The sequence below is a fragment of the Podarcis raffonei genome, chromosome 10 (genome assembly GCF_027172205.1).
Source record: "Podarcis raffonei isolate rPodRaf1 chromosome 10, rPodRaf1.pri, whole genome shotgun sequence".
Taxonomy (NCBI): Eukaryota; Metazoa; Chordata; class Lepidosauria; order Squamata; family Lacertidae; genus Podarcis; species Podarcis raffonei.
Genome location: NC_070611.1, coordinates 32181005 through 32208303, shown reverse-complemented (window position 1 = coordinate 32208303; position 27299 = coordinate 32181005). Strand labels below are relative to the sequence as shown.

Genomic DNA, 27299 nt, shown 5'->3' with positions numbered 1-27299 from the left:
ATATAGTATTTACAAAGAATACCAACAAATATGACATATGTGATTTACTCCTTTTAACAAACAGCCTGTTTTGGGGTTGGGTTACAGACTAAGCTTATTTACTCTTACATAAGTCTAACTTCTGAGTAAAGATGCAGAATATTGTGCCATAAATATTCTTAGAACTGCAGATGAAGGCTGCAATACTATACAGACTTACATAGGAGTAAGCACCATTGATAAAGCCAATGTTGTGTAGCTGGGGAGAGCTAGGTTTAAATCCATGTTCACTCGAACTGTGTACACCTTGTGCATTTAAATCAGCCCCCTGAATCTTGGGAACTGTAGTTTACCCCTAACATAGCTGCAGTTCCCAGCACCAACTACAGTCCCAGGTTTGTGTATGCAGCCTAGGTCACTTTAGGTCAGTTACCATATCACAGCAGTGTGTGTCATTTTAGGGGGTTAATATTTGCAAATTTATTCAGTGTGAGGTATTAAAAAATGTTTTGGGGCATGAGGAATTCAAATTGGCTATTATTTTTGTGATTGGACAACATTTAGCTTGGTAAGTCCATGTTTGATGAAGAAGCACATAAACAGCTTCCACAGAATCCTAGCAATAAAATGGGTCCTTAATTTTATCTTCTGAAAATGACAGGTAACTAAATAAAACTAATACTAATAATACTAAAATAAATAAATAAAATTAATATATAACTGCTTCCCCTGCATGTGAAGACTGGCTCAGGCAGATTGAGCAGATGATACCAATAGTGGGTCCAAAGGTCAAGAAGGCAGTTTTTGCACATGCTGCAGAGGGAAGTGAGGGGCACATGGGGCTTGTCAACCTGGAAAGGTAGCCCATCAAGGAGAAGGAAAACTCTGCTCCTAAACCTCCACTGCCTTCCAGGATATATTTGGGAGAAGGAAAGGCTAAGGAGTAGACCCTACACAAATCCTGGAGTCCCTAAGATGGCACCTTGTACGCCTCCTTTCAGTAACTCATGCAGCCAAGCTGCTGCCAAACGTATAGCTCTGTTTTCCTTTGGACCACATCAGCAAGGCCTGGGGGTGGGGTATTTTGTCATCTGAGCAGCCCAGGACCTCCAAAAACACTGCCCAGACTTGCGCCCGGGACGTCACTTCGGTGCTATGCAGCAGTTTCACTTCAGCCACAAAGGCGAACTCCATTGCTTCTGAGACAGATGGATGCCAACAACAAATATAACTACAAGTACTTGGCAATCTTTTTTTATTATTTCTATGCAATTTTACACACATTTCACTTACCAGAGCAAACCTAACTTAACCAAAATATCTTTTGACTGCCCAAGTCATGTTTCAACTTTTTAGCACCCTTCATTTAGGGTGTGTGTGTGTGTGTGTGTGTGTGTGTAAAATTCAAAATACATCCTAACCCTAACCTACCTCGCAAGGACCCGTTTTATTGCTAGGATTTTGTCTTTAATTCTGCTGTCTTTCACCCGCAAGTTCTTTTCAGCTCGACTTCCATCACAGGAAAAGGTGGAAAGGAAGGAGACAAATGTCCAGACCCCAAAACCGATCTAGTTACAAAATGCATCCTCTCTAGATACGATAGTTACACAACACCCCCCACTCCGGCAAGAAGCGCAGAGGGGTTTTCAAGCAACCCCGCAGCGCGAGCGACGAAGAAGAGCAACAACTACTCCTCCCCTCTCTTGCCAAGATGCACGGGCAACTGCGCGCGGAGACACCAGCGCCCGCTTCCTCTCTCGGGGCAACTTTGGTCCTTCTTCGTGCGCGGAGGCAGCAGCAGCTGCAGGACCAGGCGCAGCAGAGACCATCCCTCCGAGAGCATCTTCAAGCGGGGAGATGATGTAGGCCAGCCAAGCCGGGCGCTGTGATTGGTCGGCTCCTCGCGCAGGCGCCGAGCGGGCCTGGTGGGCCAGGCCGCGGCGCTTCGTCAAGGCGACGGCCGTGTTTACAAGCGGCCGCGTCCTCCCTCTGCCCCCGTTGTCACCCCGCCCCGTAACCGTCCCGGAGCGCCTCAGCCGCCCAGCTCCGTCCTCTGCTCCGTTTTAAAGCCATGCCTGTGCGCTGGAAGGTGAGACGCGGCTGTTTCTGGGGCCGCCACCTTTTCGTCTATCGGGGGCTTTTATCCATTTGCCCCCAAGGGCTTCTGCCCCTATTGTGCCCTCCCGTCAGTTTTAAGGGCCGTTTGTGGCCCCCGTGGGGTTCCATCCTGCAGGCGGGCAACCAGGCTCCTCCTTCTCCTCCTGCTGCTCCCGGCTGTTACTCAAAGCCTTATACCTGCCCTAACCCCAGCCTGGGGTTGGAGCATGCAGGAGGGGTGCCCCCGAGTGAGCACAGGGGTGGGAGTGAGTCCGCTCCCACTGGAGCTCTGAATGGGTTAGTATGTGGGCACCAGCTGGGCTGGGTTGGCATGGAAAACCTTTAGGGCCGCCGCTCATCTCGCATTCACGGCTCTGGCATCTTCCGTGGTTGTGTGCCCGGTGGAAATTCATTTCTGCCTGGCGTGGAGGTGGGTTCATTGATAGGGAAACTTTTACCTGGGGGTTTCATGCCGGTGATGCAATGCTTAAAACTTAAAGGTTGCAGAGCTTGCGAAAACAACAACAACAACAACATGAGACACAAATAGGTTCGGATATGTATTAAACTCCCATGCAGATGACCCCCAATATGTCCTGTCCCTCAAGAAAAAAGATCTCATAAAGAGAGTGCAAGTGTACTCACAGGAATCTTTGCAGTAGAGTTAGGTTCGATGGAAGCTGTTGAAATAGTATGGCATCAAATCAGTGGTTTCCACATTTTTGTCTTGCTGTAGGGATTGAGTGAGTACAAGAGGAACTTCAAATGGAGGAAATCGCCTCAGTCTAGGCTTTGTAGCTCTGCACCTGAGCAAAAATGCCGATGGGCTGGACTTCGATCGGATGAGCTCGGTAAGCCAAATTAGGCCTTCTGTCCTTCTATGGCTGTATAATTACTGCTTTGTGTGTGTTGATTTTATAAAGTTTACCATAGTATAGAGATAACCCCCCCTGACATCCTGCATGACAGCAGTATTATTTTCTAAGAAGAGAACAAAAAACAAAACAAAACCTTTCCCCAGAAAATATGGAGGCACAAAGTTGCATGTTTAAATTCAGTGACTATGGGAGAATGGACATAAATGATGATGCCTTCTGTAGCAGGGAGACATGGTTGGATGCACCTATTTATGTATTGCAAGGCTGGGCAACCTGTTGCCTTGAGCCCAGTTTTATGTGGGTAGCAAGGGGGGGGTCGGAAGTGGGTAGCAGAGGGAGAGATACGGATGCCCTGCTCACTTTTGGCTTTGATCCTGTCACCACCAGTTGTGTGCCAGATGGTTTCAACCACTACAAAAAAATCACGTAGGTGTTTTTGCAGGATCTTCTAAATAAAACTGGTACTTATTTATGACGTCCATTTGCATTTCCCTTTCTCTCCTTTTTCTAACTGCTGCTTAGAAATAACATAATGCTTTGAGAAGTGGATACCTGTGTAGGATTTTCAAAATGCACAGATTTGACGTTTCCTGTTTTGCAGGAATTGCAAGAGAACCCAGTTTTATTTCTAAGAGAAGAGTGCCTTATCACAACACACAGATTTCAAAGTCCTTTGAATGGATTGGGGACAATAATTCGGAGAAAGATACGTCATCAGAATATGAAATCCACCGGCCATTGGAGTTGCGCACAAAAGACAGCAAAGATGATGTAAATCAGGAAAATATTAAAACACCTGATGCACCCAGGCTTCCTGAAAAGGTGCATTCCAGCCCCGCAAGTTCTAGATCTGAATCAACTATAGCTCTTGCAGAAAGCAAGATGTCACCACCCAAAACAATAGGACATATAAACAAAAAACCACTATCCACCAAAAAGGAATTGGGAGAAAAAGATGGTGAGGTGAGACTACTGAAATTTCTTTTTGCTTTGATGTTAGAAGGTAAGACATAAGAGCAGCAGTTGAAGTGAATTTCTGTGCGAAATGTTTAAAAATTGCTCTTTTAAAAATTGTAGGTCTGTCATAATTATAACACATTAAGGGGTTTGGTTATGGTACTGTTGAAGCACATTTTGTCATTGATATGAATGGAAGCAAGATTTGTCTTTGAAATGTATATGTTTCAGAGATGTTTATACAATATGATGGTATGACATTGCCTTCATCTTTATCCAAGAAAATATTTACACTAATTTTAAACAGTTCATTTAAGGTTCAAACACTGTTAGAGGAAAGGAAGTTACCGTATATTTTCCCTGAGTTCATTGCCAAAACTTGTTGACAGTTTAACAGAGTTTTGCAGAGGAAAGCAGGCCTGAATATTCCATGGTCAAGCAGCTTCCCTAGAAGCTCTGAGTATCAACGGCAATTTATTTGGAAAACTCCTCAAAAGTTGTCTCCAGTGCTTGCAGCAGACCAGGTAACTTTCAAGCATATAAAAAGTAGGGTTCTTATTGTAAAGTATCATCCTGTACCTGGAAGTTTTCTTAAATGTAAGCCTCACTGAATTCACTGGGGATTTCTCCAAACTTAGGTTTGTATAGGAGTTAGGTTTTCATAAAATAATATTGATGTACTTTCATTGCTATTATATTCAGGTTTATTTGGAAATAAGTTCCACTGTATTCAGTTGAGCTTGCTCCCAGTTAAACGTGCATAGGATTGTTGCCTTGATACACCAAACCATGGTGCATAAAATGTTACATGAATAGTATATGAGGAATCTGTTTCATAGAATCATAGAATTGTAGAGTTGGAAGGAACCCCAAGAGTCATTTAGTCCACCCCCTGCAATGCAGGAATCTCAACAAACCACCCCCATCAAGTTTGAAACCATACTAGACCCTTCTTCTCTTTGCAAATGTGCTAGCAGTTTTATTGTTGCACCACTCTTATGTACAGTATTTTACTAGGTAGAATCCCACAGGTAAGCAGTTATCATTGGAGAGCATGAGTTGTGTTTACTTAGCTGGATCAGGGCCATAACAACTGAGAAGTTTAGACCTCTCAATTCATTATAACCTTGTTGAGTGATCTAGGAGACTTAAGCACTATTAAATCTCGCTGGTTTCAGTGCAAGATCTAGGCTGCAGTCCTAGCCCCCTTACCTGGATATAAGCCCTCTTTAACTCAGTGGAGTTGCTTCTGAGTAACGGTGGTTAGGATTGCACTGTTAATTTAGCTTTAGAAATCAACAAATTAACATATTTTCTGAACCAAAGTTTATTCACAGTTCAAGTAAATCCATCCCTCCATATAAGTCTCCTGTCATTATTCCTGAAACTGAATATGAAAGGAGTTTCAAAGCTTCACCCCTTGTGAAAGAACTGAAACAGAGATGCTGTTTGGAGGAGAAAGAATGCCCTGTATCTGAACCTGTAGAAATTTCATCTGGAGAAAAGGTATTACAGATTCATATTTAAGTAATTTTAAACGATTTCAAATAACTTTTGAAGTTAATACGTTGTATATATGAAGATTATCAGGCTCACATTAGATTCTCAGCTTGTGACTCTGATTATATGGGGAAAGAAGTATTTAAAGAAAATAATGATAAGGAATTTTTAATTATAAAGTGTTGCATTTTATCTTTTTATTGAACCTTTAGCAGTGGATTGATAATATTTGGGATGCCATGTTTCTGTGCAAAGTTACTGAGCGAGTACAAGAAGCATGGAACCCGAATGTTAAGGAGGATGTAATGGCACTATGATTTTCATTTATCTACTGTGTGGAAGCTGTTCAAGCTTCTAATCACGCTCCAGTAAAGTACAGATACATACTGTTTCGCCCCCTGTGTTTTGGCTGCATAACTTACACATGCAAAGTCTCTTAATAAGCTCCCCCTTAGGCTGTATTCTCCTAATTATTCCAGAGGTTTACCCATGATATCCTAAAGTGAATTTCACTTTCTTCCTAATTAGTTATCATGTATTGTTATGTGTGTTCTTCCTTTTTGCTGCTTGTATTTTTAAATTTAATTCCATAGTAAAAAAATATTTTTTTAAAAAAGTAAGTCTCTAAAACTGAACTTTATTAAAACAAAACAAAACAAAACACTGGGGTTGATATTACTTCTTATTTCATTTCATTTTGATGCTTCTCATATGGTAATGGGCCAAAGTTCAGGAGTAAAAGCAACGGCTTTGCGTGTTGATGGTTCCAGGTCCAATCTCTGGCGCCTTCAAGTCACGCTGGGAAATATCCCTGTCTGAAACCCTGGAGAGATACTACCGTTTATAAAATATGTCAACTAAACATTCTTCCTCAATTAAAGATATCTGAACATTTTCACATTTCAAATTTTCCTGAAACTGCTGGTACATTGAGAAGTGTCCAGACTTAAGATAATGTCTGATAGAAATGTAGTTTGTAGAGGCCTCTGGAAAAATTAATAATGTGCTTCTGAAATTTTTGCTTCAGAAAAAGGAAAAGGAAACATTTTTGAAGACTGCAGAAGATCAATCAAAGCAAAGCAAATCGGAAACAAAGCTGAAACAACATAAACAAGAACATAGGTTACTTGGATTACATAGAAATATTAAGTAAGTATTATATGACAGTTTTAGAGGGGGAGTCACATTAGTCTGGTGCAGCAAACCAACAGTGTCTTGTGGCACCTTTTAAAATCAGAATTGTAGAGTTGGAAGGGATCATGAGGGTCATCTAGTCAAAACCCCTGCAGTGCAGGAATCTTTTGCCCAATTAATTTAATCTAGCATCTTGTAGGAGGAAGCTAAAGATTTATCTCCAAATTGTGGCTAAATAGGATATCATAATTTTAATAGGATGCAGTTCAATAGCTCTAAACTAAACTAAGTGAGAGATTTGCAGATACACAGAGGACATTAGTGGCTGACTATGCCCTGAACCATCTTGGTCATGGCTGAACTAAGCCAGAGGTAACAACAGCTCATCTTAGGAACCAAATTCAATACATGAAACAATATAATAAAAGAGCAGTGCATCTTAGAATGTGCTGAGTGGTTTTTGTTATGCTGAGCGAAGCCAATCCCCCCATATCTTCAAGGTGGACTTGAGACAGAGTGTGCCTCTTTTTACAAATGAACTGCTGCTAATAGCTCGCTTCTCCTACAGGTAATGTTTATTTCCCAGTGTTTTGCCTGGAGCTATATCATACAACATTTTCTCTCTCTTTAGTATTAGGATGAAAGATTTAAAGGGGAGGGAGCAATGACAAAGTTTATCAGATAACTGTAAAATAATAAATCTCTCTCCCCACCCTGTGAACTTGCTTTTCCCAGGAAAATGAACACAGAATACAGATCAAATTTCTTGTCTCCAGCACAGTATATGTACAAAGATGGAGCCTGGCTACGTATCAGGGGAAACAAACCTGATCAGGTGAGTTGTCACTTTGAGTATTTCCATCTTACTTGTGAGCAGAGAAATTGGTGGTGGTGGGAACCATTTCACTGAATTTCTCCAGGAGGAGAACTTGTGCAACAGCATCAGTGAGATGGGGTTTCTCATTACCTATGGCAATGGTTTAGGGCTGAATCCAACTAAATCATTTTGCAAGGGAAGCTGCTTCCACAAGTTCAGTGGAACTTCCCCTCCCTCTCCTCTCCCCATGTATCCCCTGCCCTACTCCCAAAACTGCTCGAGAGGCTTGGGAGGGACCCCACAGCATATTTGGGGTGGGTGGGGGAGGAGAGAAAGGGGAATCCTGTTGCACTCATGGAAGTTGTTTTGCTTGCACAGTGACTTGCTTGGATACAACCCATAGGTTCCTGACTATCATTTTGCACTGCCAGGTATAGTGTCCTTTTGTTTAAAGTGGTACAGTATTGCTTTAAATGAATAGTTCAGGTGGGGCTTCATTGTTTAATTTTCTCCACCCTCTAACACTGGGCTTCAGGCCCCAAAGAGACTCTTTGCAAATTACTGAGTGACAGCGTGAAAATATAGTTATAAAGCCTTTCCAAGGGAGCTGTTGCCTGAAGGCAATTGCTAATGTGTTTTGAAAAGTGTATGTTTACTTTTGGTATAAATTCACCTCAAATTAGACTTCTGAAATATTAATACAGGGCAATTCATAATCACAGTAGGGATTTCTGGAGCCTATGACCTGCTGGGATAGTGAAACTTAGGTGTTCTTTGTGTTTCTTCATAATTCACCACAGGCATTCTCAATATCCATTCCCATCTCCTCCCAAGGTGCCCAGTTGCTCTGACCATGCATGCATCTCTTCTGCTACAGTTTTTTGCTTTTCAATCAATTTTTGCATGCAGAAAAATGGATCTTTAAAATGTGTTTAGTAAAAGAGTACTGAAACTTTACAGACAGATGTCAGAAAGCTCTCAAATTTCTTGATATTTGGAGATCTCAGTGTGTGTTAAATTAAGCACAGAGTGAGTTTCTCATTGATCTTTGCTATCTAGTCAGATTGTGCTGCAAATACCAGCAATCCTATTCCCTGAAATATATAAAGGTAATTTTAAAAGCATTTTGAAGCTTGCTTAGCTTGGTGAATATGTTAATATACTAAGATTTTCCGTTCCTTGGATTTTGTGAAGTGGTTTATAATAATAAACATGACTGTACAGTGGCTGTAAGTAAAAGCTATGGGTTGTAGCCAACTAAATCCTACTTGGAGTAGACCCATAATAATTAATAGACCTAAGTTAGGCGTTAATATCAGTGGGTTTTCTCTCATAAAACATAAAACCCTATGTTTTTACTGTTTCTAACTATTAACATAATGCTAACAATTTGAATGCTTTGATATTGTAGAGGTGTTGTTGCAGAAATTATGATACACAAGTAAAAATTAGGGCTCTGTATAATTCTGTATATTCATGGCTAACATTAACTACATGAAATACACATGCAAATATTTAATCCTGCAAGTGTCAGATTGGTTACTGATAACGCATAGTTTTAAATAGGGATGTTTATTAAGAATGCCATTCAAAACAAGTCATAAGGAGAGTAGATCACATTCTTTGTAAAGTGAACTGTAGGAGGCAGGATAACACCACAATCCCAACAGATGGAAAGGGATCGTTTTTCATGTGAGATTGAATCTCATTTACTGTAACATAATCAAATAAGTAAATAAATGCTATTTTATTTCTGTGTTACTTTCTTTAGGGTTCTCAAAACACCCTAAATACCATGTGGTATATGGAGGTTGGTTGCATCTAAGTTCTTCCTGCTTGGAGCAATTATAACATTTCTGAACATTCAAAATGAAATACAATGTGGCATTAAGCAAATGTATAGCTGGTAGGCTTTTTGTGCTTGCTGCATAATTTATTTAACAGCTGTGCTTGGGCTTGGCCGCTTGTAACACTTGCTTACTTTAAAAACTGTATCTGCACTCTTATATATGCTGCTCCTTGTTGGTGCTGCCGCTGGTCATGTACATGTATTCTGTGACACGCTGCTCTGTGCTGTCAGTTGTGACTATTAAATGAATTAATAGTTTTAAACAAATGTTACAGACCACAATAAAAAAATCCAACTTTGTGAAATCTTCATACCCAGGTGAAAGAACTTCGGGAGAAAGCAGAGGCCTACAGGCGAAGGGTCCAGGGAACCCACTTTTCCAGAGATCATTTAAATCAGATTCTGTCAGATAACAACAGGCTTTGGGATTTGTCCTCGAATTCCAGTGCTGAAGAAATCATTAGCAACAATGTCAGAGCTCTAGATCTTGCAGGGTAAGGGATTCTGTGTGGAATAAGCCGACCCGGAATATGATAGTTTAAGAAATGGAATATTCATTTCACTAAATGAGTGCAATTTGTGGTTACAGCCTCTAATATTCCAATTATATCGCTTTGTGCAGTGATCTTGAATTCATTTAGGACTGCTCTAGAAAAAACGTGCTAAAATGGCCATTCTTGGCATGAAATTCTCCCTTTTTTCATTTCCACAATGTTAGTTATGAAACATATGAATGTTTGTGTGTGTGTGTGTGTGTATTAATATTTTTTTGTGGCAGAAAACTTTTTAAATCAAGAAGTGAAATCAAGTTCAGTGGGCTTTATTGCATAGCTATTTTATTAGCAGCACAACCCTAAACATTTATTCAGAAGTAGAACCCTTTGATTTTAATGACAAATACTTCCATGAAAATTTGTTACGTGACTGTAGCCTATGTAAAATTGATTTCAAGTGCTCAGCATCTCTAGATCATGTTGGAAGTATGTGTGTGAAGACCGGTTTTTGCAGGCTGTACATCTGTGCTTCCAAGAACATGCTACATGGGGGTAAGAGGGGAAATGAATCCAGTAACTGAGTGATCCTATAGTGCCCTCCAGTTGTTGTTGGGTGTCAGCTCCTATTAACCCAATCCAGCATGGTTAATATTCAGGTATTATGGGAAGTATTATGGAAGTGAGAGCTGGACCATAAAGAAGGCTGATCACCGAAGAATTGATGCTTTTGAATTATGGTGCTGGAGGAGACTCTTGAGAGTCCCATGGACTGCAAGAAGATCAAACATATCCATTCTGAAGGAAATCAGCCCTGAGTGCTCACTGGAAGGACAGGTCCTGAAGCTGAGGCTCCAGTACTTTGGCCACCTCATGAGAAGAGAAGACTCCCTGGAAAAGACCCTGATGTTGGGAAAGATGGAGGGCACAAGGAGAAGGGGACGACAGAGGACGAGATGGTTGGACAGTGTTCTTATATATATTTAATTTTTATTGATTTACAAATAAAAGATAAACAAAAAATAAGAAGAAAATAAAAAGAAAAGAAGAAAAAAAAATAGTACACGTTACATGTTTCACATCAGATATTTCACATTTCCATCTCTTATAAGACTTCCTTCAGCTTGTCCGTAAATCATTCGTGGTAATAATTAAGATTACGCATTTCCTAGCTTATATTGACAATATATATATCTCTCTCTTCTATTCCCTTTAGTCAATAACTCTTCGTCTTTCACAATGCTTCTTTAAATCCCCTTAACGTTGTTTGTCCCTCACTTATATATTCCAGGTAATCTACATATTTTCCCCAATCCTTAATGAACTTTTGGTCTCTTAAATATCTAATCTTTCCTGTCAATTTATCCAACTCCGCGTAGTCTAATAATTTTGCTCTCCACTCATCCACCGTTGGTATTTCCTGCTGTTTCCACTTCTGGGCTAGCGTTACCCTTGCTGCTGTAACCGCGTAGTACACAAATTTACAATCCTTCTTTTGTATCTCGTTCCCTAGTATCCCCAATAGGAAGATTTCTGGTTTCTTTAAAAACGTATATTTTAGGATCTTCTTGAGTTCAATATATATTTTTTCCCAGAATTCTTTCACTTTTCTACACTCCCACCACATGTGGTAAAAGGAGCCTTCCTTGTCTTTGCATTTCCAGCACTTATTACAAACCTTGTACATTTTCGATAATTTTATAGGTGTTATATACCACCTATAAAACATCTTCATGACATTTTCTTTTATTGTCGTACATGCTGTAAAGTTTAATCCATCTTTCCACAGTTTTTCCCAATCTTCAAATTGTATACTATGGCCCACATCTCTAGCCCAGTGAATCATAACGGACTTGACTTCCTCATCTACTAAATTCCAATCTAACAACATCTTATACATTTTAGATAAAGTTTTCACATCATTGTCTATAATTTCCGTCTGAAATTTAGAGTCTTTATCCACATATCCTCTTTCTTTGTTGTCTTTTTTAAACATTGCATTTATTTGGAAATACTGTAGCCAATCAAATACTAGTTCTTTAACCTGCCCATAAGGTTTCAATCTCCATTTCCCACCTTCTTTAATTAATAATTGGCTGTATGTTACCCAGTTACTTCTCATATTAATCTTTTTCACACTTAACACTTCAAGAGGTGATAACCAGTGTGGAACTTTAGGCTCCAACAGGTTTTTGTACCTTTCCCATATTTCAATTAGTGGGCCTCGAAAGATGTGGTTTTCGAATCCCTTATGTACTTTCCTTTTTCCGTGCCACAAGTAGGTGTGCCAACCGAACCTGTTGTCGAAACCCTCCAGATCTAGCAATTCATTGTTCACTAACTTGACCCAGTCTTTCAGCCAGCAAAGACATGATGAGTGTCTTTGCTGGTTGGACAGTGTTCTTGAAGCTACCAGCATGAGTTTGACCAAACTGCGGGAGGCAGTGGAAGACAGGAGTGCCTGGCGTGCTCTGGTCCATGGGGTCACAAAGAGTCGGACACGACTAAACGACTAAACAGCAACAACAACATTATGGGAATTCTAGCTGAAAACATCTGAAAAGGCACCAGGTTGGGGAAGACTTCCCTTCTGGCCCTATTCATTAGGAGGTTCAGTAGGAAGCCGCAGTCATATCCAACTCTTCTATGTCTAAGTTTAAAATTCTGCATTACAGTACATACACAGGAGTTGGAATTCAAAGACTTACTTTAGGCTCAGGCATGTCCAATGAGCTTTTGGCTTTTTTATTTAACCAATAATCCTCAGTGCCATTTTTCAAACTTGCCTTGAAAGTTATCTCAGTTTCAAGCGTTTTTCGTGTGACCTGAAGCCACCCAGAGCACCTTTGATCTTACAGAACTGGTTATGCAATTTTTTGAATACTGGCTGCAAAGGCTTTAGTTTACAAGTTTAAAACCCTAGCGGATTCCTTACAAGCTGAACTACGTGTATGTTGGTATGAAGTATAAAACTTATCAGAGTTTATATGATAGTTTTGCTTTTAATCATATGTTTGAGTCCGATCAGTATATTTCTGAATACCTAAGGGAACATCCTGAATTCACTGCACTGCTTGCTTCCTCTTTATACAGCGTCCGTGAGAGAAAGCTCTTGCCACATCCTGAATTGCCAAAACAGTTCCAGCTGAACAACACTGGGAAATTAGGCATGTCAGACGCTGCCACTGTTCCAGTCAAACAGCGTTTGGTTTGGGACAAACCAGGCAATGATGAGCAACTGGAAAATCAGTCACCAGCATTAGAAGAAGAAGAGGGGGCGAAACATAAGCCGGAACCGGAAGAGATCGAAGAACTGGAAGAAAACGATAAGGATGCCAATACAGACGCCCAGCAAGTGTAAGTATCTAAAATTATGTTTCAAACCAACGTCATTCAGTTATGACAATTACACGCAATGTCTGTTAAGTAGGGCAGTGACAGTTTCACTATGTAATGGAGAAATCAAATCGATGTACATGAATGAGGTTAGAAATTACTATTTCAGTTTGAACTAGGTTTTTTTTTGGTCTTACTAATTAGCCACAGGAGACATTTCAAGCATCACTATTCATTCAGAAACTGTTGGTTGCCACTTGTTGCTAATCCTGAATTGCACGACTTGCAATAAACCATGGTTTTCCTGTTTGGATGCAGTGATGAGCTAATTAAGCATAGTACGCCAGGGGACATTGTGGTGGGAGCACATGAGTACAAGGCTTGTTCATGTAATGCCATACCATGTTTTGAAGTTGTATCAAGAAAGAATGATTAACCCCCTGCTGCCATACACACATGGATTATTTTACTCATATTGCGAATTGGGAATTGCTCTAAAAACCATGCTGAAAATTACTTTCATATTAGTTTTTTTCCCTCCTTATGGGAAGCAGCTGGAAAATGGCTGACAACGCATGACTTGGTAACATGAGAATCATGAGATAATGGCTTAGAGATACAGCTGGTGACATTCTTCAAAGCATATTAAATATGAAAACATCATTTTTTTTTTTAAAAAAGTATGTGTTCACTCTTTGATATTGATAAAGATCACAAATGGGAAAAGTTGACAAGGTAGATCCAACTTCATTTGCTGGTGTACAAATACGAAATGAAATGAAATTTATTATGGTCCCAGACCAGTTTTGGTATACAAATATAACTCGGAGCATAATGACTGTTTTGTGGTGATACTAAGACAGGACACTTTCTTAAGATAGAGAAGAACAGGAAAACTAGGTAGAAAACCAGTATTACTGGGGGTTGAAGTTGCACTAAAGATAACACTATGGGGGCCATAATGGTGAAAGGGAGGAGGCTTTTTGGATATCATAGAATCATAGAATCATAGAGTTGGAAGAGACCACAAGGGCCATCGAGTCCAACCCCCTGCCAAGCAGGAAACACCATCAGAGCACTCCTGACATATGGTTGTCAAGCCTCTGCTTAAAGACCTCCAAAGAAGGAGACTCCACCACACTCCTTGGCAGCAAATTCCACTGTCGAACAGCTCTTACTGTCAGGAAGTTCTTCCTAATGTTTAGGTGGAATCTTCTTTCTTGTAGTTTGGATCCATTGCTCCGTGTCCGCTTCTCTGGAGCAGCAGAAAACAACCTTTCTCCCTCCTCTATGTGACATCCTTTTATATATTTGAACATGGCTATCATATCACCCCTTAACCTCCTCTTCTCCAGGCTAAACATGCCCAGCTCCCTTAGCCGTTCCTCATAAGGCATCATTTCCAGGCCTTTGACCATTTTGGTTGCCCTCCTCTGGACACGTTCCAGTTTGTCAGTGTCCTTCTTGAACTGTGGTGCCCAGAACTGGACACAGTACTCCAGGTGAGGTCTGACCAGAGCAGAATACAGTGGCACTATTACTTCCCTTGATCTAGATGCTATACTCCTATTGATGCAGCCCCGAATTGTATTGGCTTTCTTAGCTGCTGCGTCACACTGTTGGCTCATGTCAAGTTTGTGGTCAACCAAGACTCCTAGATCCTTTTCACATGTAGTGCTCTCAAGCCAGGTGTCACCCATCTTGTATTTGTGCCTCTCATTTTTTTTTGCCCAAGTGCAATACTTTACATTTCTCCCTGTTAAAATTCATCTTGTTTGTTTTGGCCCAGTTCTCTAATCTGTCAAGGTCGTTTTGAAGTGTGATCCTGTCTTCTGGGGTGTTAGCCACCCCTCCCAGTTTGGTGTCATCTGCAAATTTGATCAGGATGCCCTTGAGTCCATCATCCAAGTCGTTGATAAAGATGTTGAATAAGACCGGGCCCAAGACAGAACCCTGTGGCACCCCACTAGTCACTCTTCTCCAGGATGAAGAGGAACCATTGATGAGCACCCTTTGGGTTCGGTCAGTCAGCCAGTTACAAATCCACTGAGTGGTAGCATAGTCAAGACCGCATTTTACCAGCTCTTTTACAAGAATATCATGGGGCACCTTGTCAAATGCTTTGCTGAAATCAAGGTAGGCTACATCCACTGCGTTCCCTTCATCTACCAGGCTTGTAATTCTGTCAAAAAATGAGATCAGGTTAGTCTGACATGACTTATTTTTCAGAAATCCATGCTGACTATTGGTGATCACAGCATTCCTTTCTAGGTGCTCACAGACTGTTTGCTTAATGATCTACTCCAGAATCTTCCCTGGTATTGATGTCAGACTGACTGGGCGGTAATTTAGATATCTGTGAGGCCAGTGAATAATGGGTGTAAGACAGCCATTAATAATTTAGATTGGATAAAAAGAATGATTCTGTCTATTGGACTGAACGTGTAAAATTTGTAAGCAGTCTACCTAGAATAAATGAAGATATAACTGTATATTTTGAAGGATCTCTTGTGGTTTCCATTCTCTCTTGTTCATGGCCTATATAAGACATAGAACAAAATAAGACTTTTCAATTTATTAATTATGGCCACCAACAAATTAGAGGATACATTTTTTACCATGTGTATATTTGTATGTTTTGTCATATTTTTCAGAGAAGAAAACATGAATTCTCCAGGTGATATGGCAGAGTCTTCTTTGGTATCCTCACAAGAGGGTGGCCGGCTTCCTACTCCACAGCTAAGGGCACTTGGTGGAGCCCAAAGAACCCATCATGACCTTACAACACCAACTGCTGGTAACAATTTAATGATTCATAGATATAGATACAGTATAGAGACAGAGACATATAGATATATAGACACACACACACACACCTTAAATATAAAAAGAATGCAAAGCAATTTATTTCTAGAAATTCATCATTAACAATAGTGTGTTCTTTTATTCCTGTACGAGGTGCTGTTTTAGTATCTCCTCCAAAAGTGAAGTCTTCATCCTCGCTGCATGTGAGGCAGGGGTCTTCAGAAAAGCATGCCTTGGCAAGTCAAATCTCAAGGGAAGACTTGAAAAGAAAATCTAACAGGGTGGTACGTTTTGCTTAAAATTTGCTTAGAATTACCATTTGCTTTCATTTTCTTTGTTTTCACGTTTACTGAATAAAAATGACAAATTAGTGTTATCTGTTGAAGACCGTGAAGCAGTTACAGTTTTATCAAACAAATGTCATGGAAGTAATGGGGGAAATAACAGACTATGTATTCCAGTTGCTAAACATTGCACAGACATGCACTAACCCCTGATGGAGTGTTTTACTGCAGGCTTTAGACTGAAAGCACTTCCTATCAGACGCGCTGAGATTTGGAGAACCCTTTTCTTTCCACTATGCTTGAGGTGTGGAAGAGGAGTCAGGGGTCCTTGGCTTCCCAGCCATCTCTACTACACCCTTTCCTAGATCACCCAGGGTCTACCTGCCTGGGACATTATAACCAATTTCATATGTTGGAGGAGGCTGGTAACTCAAAAGAGGGGGATCTATTTGAGAGGGAGCCCCCGAGGCCCCCAAATCCCCCAAATCAGCTTATGACGCTGTTCCTGATCCTAAAAAACCATTGACTAACAGTTCTACAGGCCTGTAGCTATGCAAGGCAAATGGCATTCCCTAGACCATTAATTGACAGCCTTTGAAAATGAGTGCCAGTGATACATTATCTGCAGGAATGGGCCAGTCTGAGATTTGTATTAGATGCTATTGAATGCAGTTTCCAAAGTTTATGTGCTAAACAGGGCAAGCTCAGCCTCAGTGAAGCAAGCCTATCTGAAACTAATTCACCACTGGTACCTCCCTCTGGTGAAATTAAGTCATAGTAAACCACCCCTATCACTTGATGGTTGGAGATGGATGCTTGGAATGAGGCTCCTACCTCCACTTATGCGATTCAATCTTTGATCATTTCTAAAATGACTAAGTAAAGGTAAAGGTAAAGGGACCCCTGACCATTAGGTCCAGTTGTGACTGACTCTGGGGATGCGGCGCTCATCTCGCTTTATTGGCCGAGGGAGCCAGCGTACAGCTTCCGGGTCATGTGGCCAGCATGACTAAGCCATGTGGCCAGAGCAGCGCATGAAAACGCCGTTTACCTTCCCACCGGAGTGGTACCTACCGTATTTTTTGCACCATAACACTCACTTTTTTCCTCCTAAAAAGTAAGGGGAAATGTCTGTGCGTGTTATGGAGGAAATGCCTACGGGTGGCATGCCTACGGATTTTCCTCCTCTAAAAACTACGTGCGTGTTATGGTCAGGTGCGTGTTATAGAGCGAAAAATACGGTATTTATCTACTTGCACTTTGACGTGCTTTTGAACTGCTAGGTTGGCAGGAGCAGGGACCGAGCAACAGGAGCTCACCCCGTCGTGGGGATTCGAACCGCCGACCTTCTGATCGGCAAGTCCTAGGCACTGTGGTTTAACCCACAGCGCCACCCGCGTCCCTCTAAAAATGACTAACTAGATGATCTCAAAAGCAGTCCCTTCAGCTCTTTCCCCCCTCTATTTTCACTGGCCCAAAACTCCTCCGTACACAGCTATTAACCTGCATTTATGCACTCATGAAACTAGTTTGAGGGACTAGTGTGTGCAGAAGTGATCAGTTAAATGTGACATTCATTTAAAGTAACTTCAATGTCTTCAGCCAGACATAGCTAACTAAGTGGAAAAGGACATTCTTGTTCATTTCCTGTGAACAGCATTGGCACAGTTTTTCACAATGTGACAGGGTCTTTTTTCAACTCTGTATTTTCAGGATGAAGAGGATAGGCCACTGAGTCCTTCCCCAGCTGCTGGGCTGAAAACTGTGGATCCTTTGCCTCTGAGGAAAGATCAATGGTGCAGCCGAGATTCGTCTGGTGCAAGAAGCTCTCCAGCTTCAGCATATTCAGGGCAGACAACAAAAGTTCCTGGCTTGAAATCAGCCAAGGATGCTTCTCTGCCCTATTGGAGTCCATCGTGCCGCATTCAAGGAATGCTTAGGGATCCTGAGTTTCAGCATAACGGTTGGCTTACTTTCTACACAATTTTGCACCTTTTTTAGATAGGTAGAATGGCTTTAAATAAGAGCTTCTGGGTCTTGGCAGGAGCAGCAATAGAAACTCTTCATTTCTGTGAATCTGTACATTGAAAAATACCCAAGTATCTCCTATTACTCTGCAATGTGACCCCACACTGAAAAACTGAAACAGCCAAAAGTAGACAGCTCCCTTAAGCATGCAGAAACTTTCTATTAAATATGTTTCTCAACTTATTTATATACCATCCACTGATATAAAATATTAAAGCAGTGTATATGTTGAGAGTAATGCAAGCTGAACGGCTAATGTGCATAACAACTGGCTGTCATGCATGCTCAACACACCACTTGATGGCATTGGGCCCAATTTGGGCTCAAGCCTGGCACAGGGATTTGCCTGGCCCCTCCCAGCTTTTGCCCCATCTGGTTTGAGCAGCAGGGCTGCAAATGCATCCCTGGCCCTACTATGCTGTTAGGCTGTGATGCCCCCTGGCCAGGGTTTGGACTACGCATGTAGCCTGTGTTTCTGACTTGCCAGCATCTGTTCCTAGAGCCTTGAAAAGACTATATGAATAGAAGCAGGAGCATGCAGCCTTTTCCCCAGCAGGACCTGAATTCTCTTGGAGATGATCTGCCAGCAGTGGGGTGGGACCACAGATAGTTCACGCTCTTTCTGTTCCAGCCCTCTTTTCCCTGCTGGGTAACCCTCAGCTGGTTAACTCTTCCCTCGTCTACAGTTCTGATGATGATTGACCCCATGGTTGCTATTATATTCAGGATTGTGGGAAGAACAGGGGTGGCTCACAGCTTTCCTCTTCCTGCGATCCTCGCTTTTGCTGCTCATGTGACTAGGGAACAGCTGAGAGGTGAAAGGAGGCTGAGCTGCAGAAAAATAATTGATCTTTACCTGGAGGCCTATCCCTTCCTCTTCTGCTTGACTGATCAGTAGGAGGGTATGTTGGGGGCCACAAAGGATTAGGCAGTGGGCCAGAAGCAGTCCGAGGGGTGCAGATTTCACACTTCTGAACTAGAGAAAGAAAGAAAAAGGCATGTGTCAGCGCTGCCCAAGGTCCCAGCTCACACAAGACCAACGCTGCTTCTTTCTTTAGTATAAAAGTCTTTATTGAAGTTCAGTTTTACTTCCACACGCGCAGCGTGCAACGCTACGTCTGTACCTTAGACCGCCGAAGCTCCATCTGAATCTCCTCCCCCCGACACCAGTTTAAGATTCTAGCCTTACTCCACCTCTTCCTCTGTTCCTTCCTTCTCTGGGTCCGCCTGCTAGTCGGAGTCTCACCCTTCCTAGACTCCTCTGACGCTGAGTCCCCTGACTCTTCCCCCTCCCTCCTTCGGGCTTTTGGACCTGGCTCCCAATCCGGGTCTTCTGCTGTCCCGCGCTCCTGCACATTTGAACTTGGCGCGCGCGCGCAGCCTCCCACTTTCCTTCTGACCGTTACACTTGTGTCACTGCTCCCTCCTTCGGGGAGGCTAGCTGGACCTGGCCTTCCCTCCGTTTCCCCACTTTCCGATGGGGGCGTGGTTATCCCTGACTCATCTTCTCTCCCCGCTGGAGGAGAGGCTGGTCCTGACTCATGTGACTCTTCCCCCCCACTGTGCTCTGGTGGGGGAACTGGTCCTGATCCTCCGCTGCTCCCTTGGGAGTCCCCACTGGCCCCCTGTTTCTGGAGCGTCCCCCCTGGGACCCCCCTTGCCCTTACCACAGGCGCCTCCTTCTGGGAATCTTCTGATTCGCTGGAGAAGCTCATGGAATCTCTCGGGTCACTGTCATATTCCCCTACGCTCCCCTCGGATTCCTCTCCTCCGCTCTCTATTTGCTCTCTCCCCTGTGCTTCTGCTCCTGAGCCTCTGACAGCATGTTTCTTGAAGACTATGCATACTGAGTGGAGAATGTGCATATTGAGCAGGAAGTAGAAAAGATTTGGTTGAGAGACCCGTATTCCCCAAGGCCTGTTGGAGATTATGTATATTTACTTGGAAATGTGTACAGTTGATTCTTGAAGCCTGATGAATGCAGATGATGGCTGGCTGTTATGCACACTCACCACTCAATTTGCACCACCTCGACCTATACAAATACAATAAAACAATGCAAAATAATCATAAAAATGACTGGATCATCTTAAAAAACTTTTGAAACAACCAAATAGGCCTGTTGTCGTAAAAAAGAGATGTTGGAAGGGTAGCTACAGGGATACTTGCTAACTAAAACAAATAGGATTGAAATGGAGGCAGTGACAAATCGTGGATGAATATAGATTATGAGATTCAGTAGACTGCTGTAGCAGCTTTCTTTTCAAACAGTTCACACTGAGAGAATACAGTTGGACTACATGACCCCTACCAACTCCATATGTCTATGATTCTATGATTTTATGTACAATATGGATATTTTTCTTTACATCTCAACACTAATCTGAAGGAGTTAATATGTTGGGGGAATGCTTTGTGGACCAACATTGTTGAAGAACGTTGACTGTACATTAGTGCCGTATTTTTCTGTGTATAAGACGCCCCCATGTATAAGACGACCCCTATTTTTTTAAACCCAAAATTATGAAATTAAGTTGTTTAGCTTTTTTTTTGGGGGGGGGGGAGTTCACTTCTGCCAATTGCTCACCCGCCTGCCTGCCAGTGCCAATCACTTGCCACAGCATACCTCTCCACAGCCGCCAACTGTCTGCCCGCTCGCCGCCACCAACAGCCCACCCACCCACTTGCCGCAGCCGCCATCGCTTGCCCGCCTCTCCACAGCCACCAGTTGCCTGCCCAGTTGCCGCAGCCACAGCCAATCGCCAGCAGGCCTTGCCGCAGCCACCAATCATCCGCCCAATCGCTGCTGCCAATCTCTTGCCTGCTGCTGCCACTAATCACACATTCCCCCTCTGCATTCACGATCCATGTATAAGATGACACCCAATTTGTGCCTTTTTTTTTTAGCATTTTTTAAAGCGTCGTCTTATACACAGAAAAATATAGTATATTGGCTTTCCCATGAGGAGGTAAAGTATTTGTGGACTGGAGAAATGCAATGTTGTGTGCTGTTTCTTTTTAGGCGGTGTTGCAAGCCCTAAAAGGAGCTGGATGCAATTACCACTTCAGGAGAGAAACTATAATGATGAAGGTATTTCCCCTCTTTTATCCATGTTAAATATAACTAGAGCCGTTAATATTTTTTAGGCATTTATTATTAATGTAGTCATTAATAATAACAACACATAATTCTGTACAGTATTTCAGTTTCCCCTCCTTTTTTTTTCCTCAGTAGGAACTATTAAAGCTGTTGTAAAAATAGATATTTCATACTAATTCATGCTAATGGAAACTTAAAAAGTGTGTATAAATATATAACCAGTCTCTCTCTCTCTCTCTCTCTCTCTCTCTCTCTCTCTCTCTCTCACACACACACACACACACACACACGTGTATGAATATGAGAATGTATATGCATGTGTTATGCAGTGAACTGTTCTGTTTGTGACGATTATAGAATCCCATGGCTTAGTTCAGTGGAACCTTGGTTGTCGAACATAATCTGTTCCGGAAGAGCGTTCGACTTCTGAAATGTTCAGCAACTGAGGTGCAATTACTGGTAGGCAAAATCCATTGAAAAAATGGAGAAACGCGCCTCAGAAGCTGTTTGACTTCTGAGGTGTGTTTGAAAACAGAAGCATTCACTTCCGGGTTGTTGGCGTTCTAAAGCTGAAACATTCAACTTCCAAAGTGTTCGACAATCAAGGTTCCACTGTATGTCTTCCCACTATGTTTGGATGTAGTGTTAGCTGTGGTTGAGAGCTACAAGAGCAGTCCTGAGTGAGCCTTAGCTTTGTGAACTCTCCTCATGGTGGAGGAGGTCAGAAACATGCCATACAGACCCTAAACTGAGGTTAACCTTAATCAGTAGAAACAAGCCAGCTTCATTAAGTATGGTTTGAAGTTGGCTTGTTTCAATGCACAGTATTCAGTATTCACCACAGTTAAGTGTTACATCTGAATAAAGCTGTTGTGTAGACCTCTGTAGCTATACCATTCCAAGATCATAAGTACGTGGGGAAAGAATTTTAGTATGCCCTGATTTATTAACTCCATTGGAACTTGAAGACTACAAAACTTAGCACCATGTCTGCTACCTGTAGCAGCCTTACCATCCCTTGTCTGTGCATAGCATCTTAGATTTGGTTTCTGTTTTGCCTCTAACCATTCTTCTTCATTGCATTGTTCTCTTGGGACGACAAAGCACATATTTGATCAAATATTTTCAAACTCTACGACCTCCCTAAATGCACCTTTTAGATTTGAACTGCAAATAAGATCAAGGGAGTGTTTGACTGGAATTATGATGCTAACTACCATCAAGGGCCTAGGACAAGGAGAGAGTAGGGTCATTCAGGTCTCCACTGAAATTCTTAAGGCTCTTTTGCCTGCAATTGATATACAGTGGTACCTCAGGTTAAGAACTTAATTCGTTCCAGAGGTCCGTACTTAACCTGAAACTGTTCTTAACCTGAAGCACCACATTAGCTAATGGGGCCTCCTGCTGCCGCCGTGCCACCGCTGCACAATTTCTGTTCTCATCCTGAAGCAAAGTTCTTAACCCGAGGTACTATTTCTAGGTTAGTGGAGTGTGTAACCTGAAGCGTATGTAACCTGAAGTGTATGTAACCCGAGGTACCACTGTATATCAATTGCAGGCAAACAAAAAGTGGATAAAAAGAGGAGACCACAGGCTAAATCACACAATTATTTCTGAGACAGTGAAACCTGTACAAAATAACGATGCTACATAGGTTTCAAATGGGGAACTGTTGGTGACAAACGGCCCTCACAACCACATAAAAAGAAATACTCACAGTTTTCTTTCCATCTCTGTAGCGTGGCAGCTTTTGGTGTAGGGTCATGACTTGCACACACACAAAAACAACAACCCCGAGGCGGAAAAATCTGTGTTCATTGGTTTTTGCACCTCTGAATTAATGTGTGAATCATCTCTAACACTTGCCATTAAAGAGGAATTGTTTAGCTTGCAATGCCCCATTGCACAGATTGAGACGGGAGATGCTTGGAAGTACTTGCTCAGAATTAAGGGCTGCATATGCAAATATCATAGAAAATGCTGCACCTTCTGAGTAAGGTCCACCTGATACTTGGCCCTTTTAGCAGCTTTCAGTAATAGCTAAGACTGAAAAGTGTGTGGGCTGTGCAGATTGCTCAGCAAAGCAACTATAAATGTTTACAGAAAGCCTCTAAAGTCAACCAGGTCTTCAGCAATGCCCTGCAGTCTCATCACACTTCTTGAGATGACAGATCGTTGCCAAACAGTCGCTCTGCAACTGAAAACAAACGATTAGCAGCAGAAAAACTAGTATCTGAAATTTTATCTAATTTTAAATGCACACATTTACCGTGCAATGCTTAGGTGCTGAGTCTTGGCACCTCTTTAATGGTAGTTTCAGGAAAGGAACTCTAGTGATGGAGGTAGTCTGTAATTTTTCTTGCATACAGTGTTTTTGAACATTTCTCAGGCAAGCTCTTTCAGAAACAGTGCAACTTAGTACCACAAAACTAGCATATAAAGACAAACCAGGCAGCTGCTCTTTCAAGAGCTTTCCGGTTTGGTCTCTTGCGATTATGGCAGGCAAGACTCTTGACGATGTTGTATTACAAAAATAGTGACTTGGTAGAAACTCTTAATTTTGTGTGGATTTGAGCAACGTATGGTTCATGGGTAAGTATGTCCATCTATCAGTTCATGCTCCATGCAGCAGGATTGCTTTGCTCTCCTTATGTGCAGCGCATAAGTTACATGGTAGCCAGAGGCTACTCAGAGTGCACATTGGAAGCGATGCATGAATCAAGAGTGTACCTCAGAATTCTTTGCAGTGTTGCAGAAGATGCTGTGGCATGCCTCTTGGCTCATGCTTTGATTTCCTGGAACTGGGGTGCAAGCAATATTTTCCACCGTAGAGTTTTCCGTAGCTTCAATCCCCTTGTGTGTGCTGTTGCTACATCTGTATCTTCTTACAGCTAAGTTCACCCCACGCAGTACGGTCAAAAGTGTGGCCCATGTTAACTGTCAATGAAAGTAAAATGGTATTTCCACTGGACTGAGTTTGCACCAGTACAAGAAAGCATACATTGGAATCACATGTGTTCATTTATGCTTTTGGTCCTTTCAGAAATAAAACACAGCACCTCTAGTTTCAATATTAATAGGTTGCTCTTAAAAAGTATAATTGTGTTGTTGATTTTTAAAGTACCATACAGTTCAGGAAGCTTTGAAGGTATGCCTTGCGTCATAATTTTAAAAACCAATCTAAATCTGGCTTCACTATCCATATATACTCCTAACTCCCAAATAATTATATGTTTGTTGGTAAGTTTGTGTTAACCTTACAGCTGCTAAAGAGGACAATGTCCATTTTAGCAAGCCCCTAAGCATATTTTGCTTGTTACCATGGCTCTGATTGGTTCCCCCCCCCCTTTGTTATGTTTACAGATGATGATGACCGATTGTCCCAGCTATCTGCTCGATCTGCTGCTTCTAGTTCACTGGCATCTCAGGTTCTAGAACGAGCGCAGAGGAGAAAGGAGAACTTCTGGGGCAAAATGTGATTGCCTTCAGCTATACTCCTGAATAGTTTTGGTATTTTAACACCAATTTGTGGAAATTATTTGAGGCTGAATTCTGGTTGTTTGCACTTACCACTTTGGTAAAAGGGTCCCATATAGGAAATGCTGGATATTCACATCCCTTTATCTTGGATGGGACAGGGATAGATGACCTGTGATCCTTTGGGAGTTTTTGCGTGACAGCTCCACTCTGGTCATTGGCCGCCCTGACTGGGACTGATGAGAGCTTAGAGTCTAGCAACATCTAGAGGTCACAGGCAAGGTTCCTGCTGGCATGGGTTCTGGGAATGCACAACCTGTCTTAGATTTGAGCTCTACCTCATTTGGTCACAAATGTTTTTAGCTAGAGCAGTGTCAGTTTTGTTCAAATGGCATTATAGCAGAGAAGTGTTGTCATGCTACAATGTGTTCATCTTCATCATCCATCACAAAGAGGAGATTGTCAAGTATTCCCAGTGAAGTAAGAGTAAATAACATGAAGGATGAACCCAGGTGTAGGTTGCCAGCATTGATTCCTGATCTCAGCTTTTCTTCATCTCTTCTGGCACTCACTGAGCCCCAAAATCCTTTAATCCCACCCAGCATATTCATATAAATAAATCAGATTCCTCGTGTCAGATTCATCAGCACTGATTTTTATGCTCCAATGCAGTCTTGGCATTTACCCAAAGCTATTATGGACCCAACATGATTTTTGATTTGGTCATGTCTGTGCAGGTTCCAGCAGGAATCAATGTAGCTTCTGTGGCTGCCTTGGCAATGCCAACCTGAGTCAGTTTTCATTATGAGAGTACCAAGTAAGAGACAACCACAAAAGTTACTCTCATGACCCAACACCACAGCATCCTGTTACTTTGGTTCTGTCCTCAATATACATTTCAGTGTCACTCCCCTTCACCTGTTAGCATTTTTATCATAAAGACAAAGCTAAATCTCAGTCCATAATACTCCAGGTAATGAAGCCCATGAGCAGTATCTGAACCGAAGCGTTCTTCAACATTTCACAGAAGGAAATGTTATTGGCAGTCTATGAGCCAGACAAAGACTTGTTGCCGCCCATTCAACTAGTGGTTGTTTGAGTAGTTGTTTAAAAGTAAATTTTAAACAGGCCTCTCAATTGGATTGGGATTGTCATTGGGGACAAAGAGTTAAAGCTGTGCTGCCCCACACCAATGTCCCAGTCCGGATCAGGGCTCCCACACCTGCAACTTACTTTTTAAAATGATTCATATCATTGCTAATTGTGTGAATAGAATAATGCCTAGTTTGGCCCTAGTTGTATTTAAATCACAGTTGTGTTTCTCTGTCAAGATAATTTTCAGGTTTGTACACGTGATCACTGTTAGCCATATTGAGTTTTAAATGTTGTATTTCGATCACCACAGTGGATTCTTCTCAAGACTCAGGGATTGGAAAGAACTGAACTTGATGACAATGCAATGTTGTCTTGCTGTGCTGTTTCAGAATTATTGGCATCGTAGAAAGATTTTTAAAGCTAAAATGGGTTTATTCTTTCACAGATTAGCCCACAGCATTTTAACATTCAACAGCACTGTTTATAAAGAAGTGATAGAACTTTCATTATTATTTTTAATGTTAGATTTTTATGATTAAAAAAATTGCTTTTTATGTGTTTTAAAATAAAAATCAAGTTGTATATTTGTGTACGTCAGGTCCTTAATTAGAAATAACCCTGTTATAACTGGAGATTTCACTTTTGCATGCTTTTACCCATAATTCTGTTTTATTTCCACACTAATTGTGAAAGGTACCTCTCAAAATCCATGCCATAATATTTAAATTAGTATTTTCTCTAAAAAGAGCTACATTGTCAGGCTGGAGCCAGCAAATGAGCAACAGCAGCTGCCAGACTTGGACAGCAGCCCAGGGCATGAAGGGAGAATTGTTAGGATGACCAGAGGGAAGTACGGGGGGGAGTTCACAGCCCAGAGAAACACAGGAGTTATCAGACAATAGCTTGTCTGCGACAGTTTCCAAGCCTCTCAGCATGCAGGAACGCAGGAGAGGAGGGGTACAAGAAAAGCGGAAATGGACATCACAGAAGTCATGGAAGAGATGCATTTTCACACGTTGTTTCCGGAGGTAAAGGAACAACGCTGAGGATTTAGTTGAGTCATCATCAGGGTAGCCATAAGTGACGGGGGCAGAGAGCTCTGGACAAGTGGCATGTTTTTTTCTGGAATAAAACCAACTTTTAATTGACTGTACCTATTCGTGTTGCCAACAAAGGTCCGTATAGTTAAAGCCATGGTTTTCCCAGTAGTGATGTATGGAAGTGAGAGCTGGACCATAAAGAAGGCTGCCAACAGTAGAGGCAGATTTAGGGGAGTGTGACTGGTTTGGTTACACTGGGTGTGGAGCTATGGGGTTGCCATAAGGGTTGCTGCAGCTATGATTGAGAATAGGTTTCAAATTTTACTAGAGTGAAAACTTAGTACTGGGGCCTCTGAGTTAGCACATTACTGCACAGAAAAAGCAATTTGAGACTGGGAAACATCGGGGAGAGGAGGAGCCTTAGGCTGGGAT

General features: G+C 41.9%; 1 protein-coding gene across 1 annotated transcript; it reads left to right on the top strand.

Moving 5' to 3' along the window:
* Positions 1–1875: 1875 nt before the first annotated feature.
* Positions 1876–26409, top strand: MDM1 (Mdm1 nuclear protein). The gene is made up of 15 exons (XM_053405273.1): positions 1876–2068; positions 2813–2927; positions 3556–3917; positions 4301–4435; positions 5238–5417; positions 6439–6560; positions 7281–7380; positions 9134–9172; positions 9530–9705; positions 12796–13059; positions 15693–15835; positions 15997–16127; positions 17841–18090; positions 21178–21246; positions 24619–26409. Exons 1-15 carry the CDS (start codon positions 2051–2053, stop codon positions 24732–24734), a joined length of 2220 nt encoding a protein of 739 aa, XP_053261248.1. The 5' UTR covers positions 1876–2050; the 3' UTR covers positions 24735–26409.
* The last annotated feature ends 890 nt before the right edge of the window (positions 26410–27299 follow it).